General features: G+C 50.7%; 2 protein-coding genes across 8 annotated transcripts in view; both read left to right on the forward strand.

Moving 5' to 3' along the window:
• Positions 1-14,705, forward strand: part of SFXN5 (sideroflexin 5) — a 377,058-nt gene that overhangs the window by 102,083 nt on the left and 260,270 nt on the right. The window lies entirely within an intron of this gene.
• Positions 6,525-14,705, forward strand: part of EXOC6B (exocyst complex component 6B) — a 234,929-nt gene continuing 226,748 nt past the window's right edge. For all 7 annotated transcript variants that reach the window (XM_065736004.1, XM_065736005.1, XM_065736007.1 and 4 more), the window contains exon 1: positions 6,525-6,726. In XM_065736004.1, coding sequence (XP_065592076.1) covers positions 6,629-6,726 — 98 coding nt within the window. In that variant the 5' untranslated portion in view covers positions 6,525-6,628. The remainder of the gene's footprint in view (positions 6,727-14,705) is intronic.

The raw sequence follows: 14,705 nt of genomic DNA on the forward strand, positions 1-14,705 counted from the left end.
CCGTAGATCCCTGTCTCTGTCTTTAAAACAGAAACTCAGGTTTAAAAAGTTCTTCCCAACCTTTGAAGGCCAGAGCTCAGTTCAGACTCCGTGCCTGAAGTCCATCTTAATGCTGTTTCAATCCATCTGTTCTATTAATCTCCTGCATTCAAAACTAAAGGTATAATAAAATGCGTGAGAAAGCAGAAGCTGCCATTAGAAGCATCAAAGCAACTCCCATGCAGGGGCCTGGGGAATGGCATGGTAATTTCAGAGAGTTTTACTTCAGATTTACTTCAGTCTTGACAAGACTTGATGTGAAGCAGAACAGGATTTTAAGGCATTGATGGCTGGAAGACTGGGGTTTATCCTCTATAAATATACTCTGGAAAACTGCATTACCTTGAGGTTGCCAATGGAGGCACAACAAACTGCAGGGCAGAAGCAGGGAGGGTCTGGGTGAGGGCACCTGCCTGAGGGAGAGCAGTCTGGGTGAAAGAGCTGTCCCCAAAACCCCATTTTTGGAAGTGTGCCCCAGAAAAAGCCCATTGTTGGATATTAGCCCCCCAAAACCTGGCCAGCTGTTATTGCTTCTGTGGGTGGCATCTGAGTGTGTGGGATGGTGGTGGTCGGTGCCAAGAGAGCTGCAGCGGGGTTCTGTAGGGGCGGGGAACCTAGCTGCTCTCTGAGCAGAGGAGCTCTGCAAGGAAATAAAGGAACATTGGCCCCATGGGGTGAGACAGCAGCAGGCAGCTGCGTGAAGTGCAGGCATCTCTCAGAGCTGAAGAGCTCTGCTCAGTGCCAAAGGTCTGTGTGGATGGAGGAAACGAGGCTGCTGCACGCCCAGGGTAAACAGGACGGGCTGAGCTGGGCTGAGTCATGAGTTCAGCCGTGGCACAGTGCAGGATGGGTGCCTTCGTTCCTGCTGCTGTGGAAATAGAGGAGCTGGGAGTTGAGGAGCTCTCAGGGTGTGGGTGATTGCCAGGGACACAAGGCACAGGGGAAGGGATGCATCCACCAGGGTTATTTGAGCATCCAACAGCAAGAGGGGTGAGCCCATCCGGCTATCTTTCCATCCCATGTGTAACCACGCTTCGTTCTGTTGTTTCCTTTCTTCCAGTTTTTAATTCATGGATCCCTTTTCCAGCCTTCTCCTTTTCACGGTGAGATGATTTCCCTCTCCTTTCACATGAACTCAGCATCGCAACCGTGTGTCATTTCTCAAACAGATGCAATGCTCCTGGGCTGTGTGAGAAGACAATGGGAGTGACTGAGAAGGAAGACACGAGCAGCAGGAGCAGGGATAGCAGCTAGGACACAGAGATGCCAGGAGCTGTTGGAAACTGTGCAGCAGAGGAATGGCATGAAAGGAAAAACCAGAGACCACCAAAGGAAGCACAGTGAGAAAGAGATTGTTGGGGCGGTGGGAAATAAAGAAATCCTGACAGTGGTATCCATCTAGAGAAATGGTAGAATTACAGCTGAGAGCAGAGCTGGAAAAATGCTGATGGGAGGCGAGGAATGAAAAGGGAGTTTCAAAGCTTCAGCAGAGCCCCATAAACAAAGTGATGTCCCCACTGCTCTGGAACTTTGTTAGCTGGAAATTGAGGGAATGTAGAACGGTTCCTGTCAGCCAACGTGGTTTTTAGGGAAATAGGATCTGTCAGATAGCAGTTTTCAGTTGGATTATGAGCTTGTTACAGCCATTTGTGTTGGTGCTGCATGGTGACTTGATTAATGAATGGAGAACAACGCGAATGCAGTGTGCTCATGTCAGTGACTGGCAAGCATAAACAAACTTCTTGTGGACAGGCTTCCAAGTGACACAAAGTTTGGGTGGCAGCAAACAATAAGGGCAAACCCCAGAGAGGGGATGTCAGGGAGCCAGGCGCAAGCAATGAGCGTTCATCTGAAGGTGACTGGATGCCATGTGTCCAAGGACAAAGAGCTCGCCTCCTCTTGTAGAATGGAAAATTGAATCTCAGACGGCAGTGACCTGAAAAGAATTGAAGGTGATGATGGGTAAAGAGCTGTGCGTCTGCCTCAGCGTGACACTGTGGCCAGCAGGATTGGTTAATGTCACCCACGGTGATGCAAAGAGCATTTAGGAGGACTTTAGGTCTTTGTGCTTGTCACTCTGTCTTCTCAATCCCTCCAGCTGACCAAAAGATCACAGAATCACAGAATTTTGGGGTTGGAAGGGACCTTGGGAGAACATTGAGTCCAACGCCCTGCCAGAGAAGCTCCCTAGCCCAGGTTGCACAGGTAGGTGTCCAGGCGGGTCCTGAATGTCTCCAGGGAAGGAGATCCATCATCCCTCTGTGCAGAAGGAAAAGGAGAAGGTTGGGTGATCCCAGAGCCCAGAATTGTATATGAATGCCAAAATCTGGATGACAACAGTGTTTGGGCTCTATTAGGCATGGGCTTATAGAGTCTGCATTTGAAAGTTGGAGTCCAGGTGGGAAATACAGTGGCATCTAACACTGCACCAAGTTTTCCTTTAAAAAATACGCTGGCATTTCACTATAGCTTAGGAAGCCAACTGGTGCATGGAAAATCGATGGTTAGTGCTCCTTATTATAAAGCTGATATTTATTTTAATTCAATTTAAAACAAATGTCCTTTTAGACATTGTCACAGGGCCTCATGTCATCTTTCCATGTTCCTCTGTGGGTGTTCATGCTCAGTTTTTCTCCAGGCTGCGCCTTGCTCACTGAGCTATACCATGCTCCACACACTGGCATCCTCTTCTTGCCAAAGTTGAAAGCAGCATACCACTCTTTTCCTGCTGGTACAGGGAGGTAAGAGTAAAGTTAAGGTCACACTTTGGTGATTTATTGATTTATAGGTTCCCATTTCTGTGCTCAAACCCTTTGCAGTACAGTCTGGGGGACCCAACATAACAGAGACTCATAGAATTAGAGAGTTGTTAAGGTTGGAAAAGACCTCCAAGATAATCAGGTCCAACATCAGCCCATCACCACTGTGCCCACTAAACCACGTCACCAAATCAGACCCTTACTAAGAGTGTCATTTGTGATGCCACCGTTACCCAACTGAGCATTAGGAACAAACCTGGCTTTGAGAGCATTCCTCATGCTGTAACTCTAACCCTTCAGCTCTATCACCAGCCAGCCACGCTCCAGCCTCTGATGCTTAATCCTATTTCCAAAGCTCAGTGAAGACAATGCAATATTTACCACTGGCTTCAGGAACATTGGCTCAGATCCCTACTAATTGAGATGAAAACAGTAATCTTCTTAGCTGTAATCTAAGAGCGGTACATGGGGACAGCTATGGGTTTTACACTGGAGCTGGGCATGTGTCACAGCGAGCAGCGCATGATACATCTCCCGCAGCCACAGGTAACTCATCTCAGTGGTCTGGAGCCCAAAGACACTGAACGCCAGCCCATCTCCTCGCTGTTTTACCCTGGGGGGCTGCAGGTGGGAGCTGCATTGCTGGAGGCACCAGCCTTCTGTCACACCAGCGAGGAGGAGAGCAAAAAATGCACAGCGCTCCGCTCCCGGCGGATACCAAACCAGCCCTGGGGGAATGCTACGCCAGTCTGCTGGGCTCAGAAACTGCCCTGCTATTTTTATCTGCTCCCATGATATCACTGACGCGTCTCTTTGCTTCTGGTCCTCCGAAGGCTTCCATCGGATCTCCATGGTGACTGCCGTGGGAGCGCAGATTTCCTCGCGGGTGTTAACACATCCGAAGTGACATCCATCTGGTCTCGCACGGCGCTGGGTTTGGCAGCCGAAGGCATGACATGCAAGAGCTGGTGAACTTCAGAGGAGCTAACCAAGGGTTGGTTTTTTTTGTGTGTGTGTGTGTGTGTGTGAGGCTTTCCTTGCCCCTCCTGTATCATTATAACCACGTGTGGGATTACGGGAGGTGAACACCTTCTCATCTGATCAAGTGATGATGCAGAGACCGCAGTGGAAAGCCACAGTGAGGGATGCTGGAGGTGTGTGCTCTTACAGCCAACTTCATTTATTTCCATCTCAGAGCACGAAACAACAAAAGCAAGAGACAAAAGCTCAGCAGTGTGTTCTCATTTTTGCTCCTCATCCTGTTCACATCTCCCAGTGCCCAGAGCAGTGATAAGGCAGCTGGGAATGGAGCCCTTCCAGCACAGCTCTCACGACATGGGATAATAATAATAATAATGATGATGATAACCAGTTGTTTTGGGAGGAGAGATTAGCACTGGGGGCCACAGCAAGCTCTCGAGGAGACCTTGGCAGCCAGGGCTGTTTTTGGAGGCTGGCAGCACTGTCCTTGAGCGCAGACACCTCTGGGGTTGTGTCACTTCTGACAGTGGCTGAGGAAAGGCTGGAATGAAATGGTGACACACGGTAAGATCAAGCTGAAAGACAGACTGGAGTCAGTGCAAAGGTTTTTTATGGGATCACAGTGAACAGCAGCCCCTCAGTACGGGGTGACGTTGCTTATTGGGGTTCAGGGACAGGGTGGTTCAAGCAGAAGGAGGTTTTCCTTATTGGAGATGGCAGTGTTGATGAGAGTCACCCCCAAAATGCACCCAAAGATTTGTTCTGGGTGCCCTGTCCTTCCCCAGGGCCGTGATGGGGGTCCTGCAACTTGGGAAAGGGATCGTGTTAATTTGGTCATTTCTCAGAGGGGGAAAGCTGGGGACAGTCCCATAGAGAAAGTGGCACAGTGCTGTAGGGCAGGGCTCCTCTTTTCTGGGGGAGAACAGCGTGGTGGACACAACTGAGTTGGGTGACACCTCCATGGCATGGGGATGTTCCCACAGGGATGTCCCCTCACCAGGAGTGACCCAGTGGTCACTGCCATGGGGGGATGCCTGCCCTTGGGGTGGTGACACAAGTTCATTCCTGCTGTAATCTCCCTTCACGATGAGTGACAACACGGTCATGGCCATGGGTCTGTGACCCCTCTTGGGGGGGTGTCACTGCATTGGGACTGTGTCTCCTCAAGGGGATGTGGCACAGGATCACTTCTGTAGGCTTATTTATGTCCCCTCGTAGGTGGAAATCACTGCAATGGGGCTGTGTGCTCTCAAGAGGTCGTGGCATAGGGTCACTGCTCTGGGATTGTGACCCCTCATGGAGGATGAAATGGGTCTGTGACCTCCTCTGCCATTGAGTCATTGACATGGGCCTGTGCCCCTTCAAGGGGGAATGTCTCTACTACGGGGCTGTGACCCCTCATCGTGGGATATGATGACCAAGAGACTGTGGCCTCTCATGGGAGATGACATGGGGTCACCAACACAGGTCTGTTTCCCCTCAAGGAAGAACAGCACTATGTTGGGGTTGTGATCCTCCTTGCGTGGATATTAGGATTGTGACCCCTCAGGGGAACTATAGAAAGTCATTGCAACGAGGCTGTGTCCGCTCATGGTGGGATGCTATGGCCAAAGGGTTGTGACCTCTCATGGCAGGTGACATGGGGTTGCTGAGATGGGGCTGTGTCCTTTCATGGGGACAAAGCTGGTCACTGCCATGGTGCCATGTCCCCTCATGAATGAAGACAGAAGCTAACTGCCACTGGGCACTGTCTCCTCATGAGGACAAGGGAAGGGGTCACTGCCCTGGGGCTGCATCCCCTCACCGGGACACGTTACCAGGTCACAGCCATGGGGACGTGTTATGAGGTTGTTGCCATGGGGACACATTATGAAGGTCAATTCCATGGAGGCATGTTACGAGCTCATTTCAATGGGGTCATGTTATGAGGTCACTGCCAATGAGGACATGTTATAAAGGTCACTGACATAGGGTCACATTATGATGTCATTGCCATGGAGACTTGTTATAAGGTCACTTCCATGGGGATGTGTCTCCTTATAGGATCACACTATGATGTCACTGCCATGGGGACATATAATGAAGCCACTTCCATGGGGTCACATTATGAGGTCATTGCCATGCAGTCTAGTTATACGGTCACTTCCATGGGGCTTCATGCCCCTATAGGGGCAGATTATGAGGTCACTGCCGTGGGGACATGTAATAAGGTCACTTCCATAGGGTCATATTATGAAGTTATTGCCATGGAGTCTTGTTATAAGGTCACTTCTATTGGGCTTCTTCCCCCCATGGGGACAAATTGTGAAGTCAGTGCCATGGGGTCACCATAGGAGGTACACGTAATGAGTACACTTCCATGGGGTCACACTATGACATCACTGCCATGGTGTCTTGTTATGAGGTCACTCCCATGGGGCTTCTTCCCCCCATAGGGGGACAGTTACGAGTTCACTGCCGTGGGGTCACATTATGAGGTCATTGCCATGCAGTCTATTTATCCAGTCACTTCCATGAGGCTTCATCCCCCCACAGGGGCCACATTATGAGGTCGCTGCCGTGGGGACACATTAAAACGCCACACGCCCGCGCTGCTCCCCCTCACAGCGTTCCGCTTCCCGCCCCTCCCCCGCTCCCCGCCCTTCAGGCGCGGCCCCTCCCGCAGCAGCGCAGTGCAGTGCAGCGCACGGCGCACTACGTTTCCCATCGTTCCGCGCGGCGGGGCCGGGCCGGGCCGGGCCGGGCCGGGCCGGGCCGAGCTGGGCTCGGAGCTGGGAGGGCCCGGCAGGTAGGTGGGTCCGGGCGGCCCGGCGCTGCTGGGTGCCCCCTCCCCGTTCACAAGGGGAAAGATGGCGGAGCTGGAGAGCTTAGAGACGGCGGCGGAGCACGAGAGGATCCTGCGGGAGATCGAGAGCACCGACACGGCCTGCATCGGCCCCACGCTCAGGTACGGCCCGGGCGGGGCCGGGTGGGCTCTGAGTGGGCTCCGGGCCCCCGTGTCCCGTTTGCCGTCGTTCCTTTCTCTCTGAGCGATCTCTGAAGCATCGTTTTGTGTTTTCTCGGCCCCGCCCGTAGTGGGGCGAGTGGGATACGGTGACCGTCCCGACGGTGTTGGGAGTGAATGCCGCCTGCTTGGTTCGTGGCTGCTTTGTTCTCCCTTCCCTGCAGCTGTACGGCCCCGCTGGTTTGTCTGTGCTGCCTGCCGAGTTGTCCGCGGGTCGAAGAGCGCAGGTGGACGGGGCCCGTCGGTGTTTCTTTCCCTTTCTGTGCTCGCCTTCTTCCATCCCTCGAGGTGGTTCCTTCTGATGCCCTTTAGGGCTTTGTAGTGGTGCCTTCCGGCTCTTCAGCTGGGTTTGCTGCGGTAGGGCAAGGGGAAATGGTTTCTTACTCAGTGAGAAAACATTTAGGCTGGATATAAGCAAAGAGAGCTCTGTAATAGGGCTGCTTGCCCTGAGAGGTGGTGGTGTTCCTGCTCAGGTCAGGCTGGAGGAGCACCTGATGGGCAACAGCAACCCTGTTCATTGCAGGCAGTGGGACCAGATGGCTTTTAGAGGTCTCTTCCAGCTCAAACCACAGTAAGAGAGAAGACCCCCAAAGAGCTGCATCTGAACACTGATATGCATTGCTTGTAACTGTTAATTTAGTAGTTGGGTAGAGATAGTGATAGGAGGATGGTTGGACTAGATGATCTTATAGGTCCTTTCCAACCTTATGAACTTATGAACTTATGAGCACAGTCACACGTGCCTCCCTCTGGAAGGTTAGTGTTGCACACAGGTGGAGGATGCCTGTAGCCTGCTGTAAGGGCTTCACCTTCATCTCTTGTTTTTTCTGCATCAGGAGCTGCAGAACTTGAAATCAATGCCAGGTGGGGGTAGTGCATACAAACAGAGCTCGCCCTCCTGACCCACCCCCTCTGAAATAGGACTTAATTCCTTTCCAAGCGACTCGAGTGGTCACCTTTAAAAATGAATGGGTTTAAGCTGCGGGATGATGCTCCGCTGTGGGCAAAAGCCCAACAAAGCAAAGCTTTGCATGCATGGAGCAATAGGGCACCAAACGGGCCTGGCTGTGGGGTTGCCTGTTTCTCTGGGTGGCTTTGTTCACAGGACTTGGCAGTTTTCTTCCAGAAGTTCTCCTTAAAAGGTAAACCAGGTGATGGGATGCGCTGAGAGTTCGGTTTCTCGACGAAACTGAACAAACTGGTTAGAATGTATGGCAACTGCCACAACTGGGAATGTGGGTGGTTCTTTTTATTCTGTTCTTGTAGAAGGAAGCGCAGTTAAACTTGTTCTTTAAGCACAGAATCACAGGATGGCCTGGGTTGAAAAGGACTTCAGAGATCATCTTGTTTCAAGCCCCTGCCACGGGCAGGATTGCCAGAGTCACAGCCAGCCTTGCCTTGAATACCTCTGGGGATGGGGCATCCTCAGCCATCTTCAGCCTTTCTGGGTGACCTGTTCCAGTGTGTCACCACCCTCTGAGTTAACATTAAGGCCGGAGGTGTCTGTCTTTGCAGAAGAAAAACTCGTAAGCATCAGAGGCAAAGAGAGGTTTGTGCTTTGCTGTATCACCTGCTGAAGCACAGCAGTACTTCGTTAGGGGGATCCTTAACGATCCAAGTGTGCGTGATTCCTGCTGCAAGGGTTTTTAAGGCTTAAACTGGATCAGCTGAGGGTAAACATGATGAGCTGCAGAGTCTGGAAAAGCGGATGGTGGAAACTCTTAGAAAAGGTGACTCACTGCTGTGGGCATCATGGAAAAGAAGTGTGTCTTCAGGAGCTGGGCTGGCTTCCCTTCCAGGAACAGCGGTCCCGAAGCAGAGCTCAGAAATAGGCTGAGCTGGGTCCAGCTGCCAACGTGTTAACGTTGGCAGCACTGCCCTGTTATCACTTTCTGACACAGAACACGGTCTTACAGCTGCAGCTGCTCTGAGCTGCGTTGATGTGGTGCTTAGTGCCTAGTGTGTGTTACTGGGGGTGACCGAGGGGTTAAGATGTTAAAGTGAAGGTCCAACCAATTCATCTGTCTGGGTGGGTTGGCTCCCACCCACCAGGGAGAGTTTTCTGAGCAAGTGTAGTAATTGCTGCCCTGGGGCAGGGGAAGGACGAGATGCCTGCTTGAGATGCCTGCTTGAAGTCCCTTCCAGGCCCATTTTTCTGCTTTTCTTTCTGTGATTCTTGTGCTGGGCGCTGGGCACATGTGGGACAAAGCCCCTCTTGGGGGTGGGGGGAGAAATTCCCTTCTAAATATAAAGCAGGGGCATTCAAGGAAGCGTTGTGACAGCGTGTGATGAGCTGTGGCTGTGTCCTGGTGGCACAGATGCCATCCAGGATCCTCTCAAAGACACAAGCAAGGGGATGGCTGCTGCCTGCTCTCTCTGCTGGGATACCTCTGCAGCTTCTAACTGGAGTTTGTCAAATTCCCAACTCTTCCCTGTAGCTCTTGGTGTAAAACATTCCATCTTGAGCCCAGCGTTTCCCGTGCTCCTCAGTGATGTGTTAATGGCTGCAGCTGGTACAGAGGAAGGGCAGGAGAAGGGCTGAGGTTATTCCATCCAACAGCAGTGTATGCAGGCTGCTTGCTTTCCCTGCCCTCAGCTGTCATCTGCAGATGAGCCCCTGTGATTGTATGCATGGCTAATCATCTAAAATCTGTTTCAGCCTGCAGATATTTTGCTGTCCTTTCCCCTGTTGCTCTGCAGTGCCCTTTAACAGCAGATATCTTCTCGTGATTAAAATACCTGCCAGTATTTTCAAGTAACTTCTTCATCGCCTTTTCCATTCTGCAGCTTGAGCTCTTGAAATCAGTCACTGCTTAGAACCCTTCTCCTGCTCTCAGGATGCGTTAGCAGCTTTTGGTGAAGAGTTTGTATATTTGGTAAATGTAAGCAAAAAAGCAAAATCCCCTCTGGCCACGTAGCCACAGTATTCCTGCTGCCTCCTCGCTGCTTTGAATGGGAATAAAATCGTGTCTGTAGCATCTCCTGTTTGCACACTGAAGGCTTGGAGCAGCATTGTAACATCAGAACAGCACTGTGACAGGATTTGTTCCTTGGAAAGAAGCTGCAGATCCTGCTCCTCATTGTACCTGTCCTGTGCACTTGGTTCTGCTGCAGCAGAGCTACTGGGCAGGATTGAGATCTGTGAGTGATTGTTCTCCGTGCCTCTTTAATTTCACGAGCTGTTATTCTTCCAGTTCTGATGTCATCTGCTAATAATATCATCAGCCTCTTTCTTTCTTTCTTTGTATACTTTCACTTTCTCTTAGGTTGTTCCTTAGTGGTTGAGATTTTATTGGTTCCAGTGGGATTAGTGCTGGCCTGAACCCCTTTAGAAAGCTGATGGCCATCAGATCTCAAACAGCAATCAGTCGTTCAGTGCAGGCTTTGAAACTCCTATGAAGAATATAGTTCTGTCTCAGATCTGTCTGCTAATTGTGCTTGTTCGGAGCAATTATAAAGTTTTTCAACCCAGGAATGAAATTGAGAGCACTTGGTAGGGGATAGTTTCTGCTAAGCTGCTCTTGATTGAGATTTAAATTAGGACAGTAATTAGGCTCTGTTCTCTAAAACCTTTATCAACTTTCCACGACTTGTCAGGGATTAGCTGTGTCCCAGGTGACCTGTAACTACCTGGCATCGGAGCAGGTCCCACAATGATCTGAACTGAAGCTCTCCCAGCTCTGTGTCTACAGAAGTCCATGTACTGGTGCAGAACTTCGGGGCTTTCCTCTTTTGGGCAGGGCCAGGCACGTACTGGGGCTCTCGTTGTCCCTTTTTGCTCCCCAGTGCCCAGCAGAGCACTCGCTTGGCTGGGGAACCCAGCTGCAGTGGTGTGCCAATCTTCTGGGCTGGATGTGAAGGATGAAGGAGAGCCAAGCTGGTCCTAATCTCTGCTGCAGTGGGTGAGATGAGGATAATTGTCTGCGTTACAGATGTGAAGGGGAGGGTAAGGACAGGCATCTGGTTTAAAGCTTTCCTATTAGTATTTTGGAGGGGAGGCGTGAAGATGGTATAGTGCCTCCTGGTCGCTCTGGGGATCGCCTTGGCGGGTGGTAGGTGGCTGTGCTTGCTGCAGTCTGCCCTTCAGCTGAGCCCTCCGGGGTGAGGAGTAGGCAGAAGACCCTGCTGCAGTTTTGGGATGGAGTACATCTTCTCTGGCTGTGAAGCACCTTGCCAAGGTCCCAGGTAAAGAACAGGTGAGCATCCAAACTCGGTGCTGGTACACGCAGCGGAGTTACAGCCTTGCTTTGTTGTTGTCATCCCTGCTTGGCTCTGCCTGGGCACTTCAGGTCCCATCTCTGGGTTCATGTAGAGCAGTGTGGAAAGGCAACCCCTGGGGAAGGGACATATGAAGGGGCAGAGCGGAGCAGCTAGCAGCTAAATGCTGCCCACAGAGCTCGCTCAGGAAGCTTCTTATAACAACTGTAAATTGCCTGCTAATAAAAGCCTCACAGGATCTTTTGAAGCATCTTTCAGCCCATTCTCCTGCCACCCAGACAGGGAAACTGCAATCTCCTGAAAACGAGTCTGCGCCTCTGTTCATATGCACATAATTAAGTGTCTTTTACAAGACAGTTCATTGCAGTGCCGCTGGAATTGTATTAGCATTCCCTTCTGGTCAGGCTGATGCTGTTCAGCTCCACAGTTTTATGCTGTGGAGAGAAAATAGCAACAGCTCTTGAGAAGTCATTCAGCACCAGCAGTGATAGCCTAGCAGGAGATGGACGGGTCTGCCTGTACCTGTGTGTGTGGCATCGCCTGCAGGTATGCTTTATTTACTCAATTATTATCTCACATTTGCTGAGCCTTTTCTCATCTGCCGTGTTAAAGGCATCTTGAAGGATATTTTGTCTTTATTTTTAACCAAACAGCCTTTTCTTCCATGGCTGAGGAAGCCTTGTAGTGCTTACTTTGCAATTCCTTTTCCCAAAAGAGAACAAACACGGTCACTGGGAAAAGCTGAACTAACCAGGCTTGCTTAATCCAGAGAGAACAAGTCGGGTACGCAATTTGTCTTCAGATATAGAACAGGCTGCTGAAAAGATGGAAGGAAAAAAAGAAAGCTTTTTTAAAATTCTTTGATTTTAATTTATTTTTATTTTAAAGCATTTGCAGACCGAGGTCTGCGCTAGCACCGCAGCAGCGTGGTGTGAGCATGTGAGCTCTTAAAGCCTTTCTTCATCGTTAGGATACCGCTGCTTTGGAGCTTCAGTGCTCCCTTCCAGCAGTTTCATTGCCACCCACAAGAGTTTAATACTCAGAGCTCATGCTTTTCAATTTCCTTTTTCGGGAGGGGAGAGATGAAGCATGCTGCTTTTCTTTGTGGTGGTGCATATCTGTAACAGTTCTCCTCCTCCTCGCATGGAGGAGCATGATTTGCTGCAACTGCAGAGGGTCAGGTTGGGTGTTAGGAGACATTTCCTCCCCAAAAGAGCAGTCAGGCATGGGTACCCAGGGAGTGGTGGGGTCACCATCCCTGGAGATGTTTCAGAACTGCGGGGATATGGAACGTGGGCATGGTGGGGTGGGTTGGGCTTGGGGATCTCAGAGCTCTTTTCCAACCTCTGACTCAGCAATAGTTTGTTCACCTCTGAGTGGGGGTTAGGAGCCCTCTGGACAGCCCCAGGAGTTGGGGCTGCAGGAGTTGTTGGGCCAGGTGCTGGCCTCATTGAGCTGTCCCACCTCCAGCGTGCACTCCTTGAGAAGTCAAAAATAGGCAGCCGAGCTGCTTGGCTTCCTGTGGGTGCGCCGTGGGAAGTAACATCCTTTGATAAGATTTCTGATTTAACTTTAGGTCATGGTGAGGAATTGTCCCCTTTGGAGTGCCAGCCTGTTTCCGGGTACTGTTTGTCTTTCAGCAGTGCCAGAATTTCCACTCTTGTGCTTCCAAACTGGTTTTGATTTGGAAGATCAGTGTCGAGATAATTGGGTTGATCCAAGGGCTGGCTGTTTGCTGAGGCACACTGCTTAGGGACAGAGGGGCTGAGCATTAGGAACAGAAAGGGAAAAGATGAATGGGAAGATGAATGTCAGGAGCGTTTTTCCCCTCTCTGCTGAGTCATGAGGAGCTGTGGTGTAAGGAGAAGGGAGGGCAGCTCTTGGCAGGGTTTTGGCTGATGGATGAAGCTGACAACTTCACTTTCAGGCTGATGTTTCAGAGCCCAATTCTCTAGCAGTGCCAACAGGAGTGGTGCTTTGGGTAAGGTGAGCGTATCTGGTCCCAGGATGTGATGTCCGGTGTGCCAGGGCTGCAGGCTTTGTTTTTTACACTTTATTTTATTTCAAGCGAAGCTTTGGGATGCAGATTGTTCCCATGTGCTGCCTAAATTAGGGCTTTAATGACTTCAGGTATTGTGTTCGTGCTGGACTTCAGGAAGGGATTAATACAAAGCAGGGGTTTCTTGGACTTGAGCTCCCTTACTGCTAGGTATAATAATCCCTTGGAAGGCAGCATCTGTTAATGGAATATTTTCTGAATATTGCCTTCCTTAAGCTAGCTTTTCTTCTGTGTTGCCAGGAACTCAGAGTAAAGTCCATTTGAATCAGCTCACCAATCCTTTTGTCTTTCTCCTTGATTTAGAGAGCATCGGACACCAAATGATTGCCCAGAGCAGTGCAGGTGCCCCATCCCTGGAGGTACCCAAGGCCATAGATGGGGTAGGGGGACACCCACCCCACAGCAGGGGAGGCTGTAGGGTCCCTTCCTACCCAACTGTTCTGGCTTCTGTGATGACTTGACCCTGTGACTTCTTAGTTGAATATATTGGCATTCTCAGCCTGTCTGTTCCTGACAGCCAACGTATTCTGCTTGCTTTTGAAGCTGCTGGCATGCTGGAGTGAAGCAAGAGTGCAGCAGGATTGTTAAGCAGAGCCTGAACCCTGTGCAGGATGCTCCTGCAGAGCTGTGTGCAAGTAAAGAAGGGTTTGGCCGGGAGTGGAGATGCAGGAAAAGTGATGGTGTTGGTAGAACAGGCTGATGGCTTTAATTCCACATTAATTCACCCATGGTTTCAGCTCAGAAACCGGTCCCTTTGGTAAGGACGTGTAAGCTTGGAGTTGGCAAGCCTGTAAGCTGGTAAACTGCCAGGCACGTTGCAAAAGGAAGGCAGAGATCTCCTCACTGTGAGTTCTTGGCGAGTCCGTGGCATCTGATTGGTAATGTGAGGGCTCTTTGGTGAGCTTGTGTGCTTCGTCGGGCAGCATGAAGGTCAGTAAATAGGAACAGAGCAGGTAGATCCTGTTGCAGAATAACCTTGCACAGATCAGACTTGTTTGACTGCTTGAGCGGAATGGAACACCTCACCTGGGAGTTTCTGGTGCTCCACGTGGGGCTGCGCATCCACCAGTGCAACACTGACCTTGATTTCTTCCAGAGCTGAACTGAGATGCAGAAGGCTGTGCAGCTAGCAAGCAAACCAGCACTATCTCCTGCTGCTGCACAGTGTTGGTGTTAGCAGCTGCTGCAGAGTGGTGATCACTGGAGGGCTAGTGTGGGTCTTGCAAGCATGTTGGTGCTCTGTGCCCACATAACCACTTGCCAGACAGCTCACCTGTCCTCTGCTGCCTGTTCTGAGCAATACTGCCTGCTGCTATCACAACTGCTTTCCTATAAGGTTCACAAATATATGAGAAACTTCGCAGTTTGGGGTCAGAACTCAAGCTCAATTTAGAGCCTTCTTGTTTCAAGCTTGCATCTTGTTTGATGCTATTGGACTTTCTTTGCGCTTATGTGCTAGAAAACGTTTGGTCTGAGCTTTCTGCCCTCCCATGAAGGACTGGAGGAGACTTCTTTTTAAGATACAGAGCCACAGGGGTTAACCTCATGCAGGAGTAGTTATCTTCTCAGTGCTCCTCCAGGCTGGCAGCAGAGCCTGGCTGCTGCAAGTCATGGCCCTCCCTCAGATTGCCAGCAAGTTGGAAGT

This window comes from Cyrtonyx montezumae, unplaced genomic scaffold (assembly GCF_038088225.1).
Source record: "Cyrtonyx montezumae isolate F1298 unplaced genomic scaffold, pur_monq_1.0 scaffold_2, whole genome shotgun sequence".
Taxonomy (NCBI): Eukaryota; Metazoa; Chordata; class Aves; order Galliformes; family Odontophoridae; genus Cyrtonyx; species Cyrtonyx montezumae.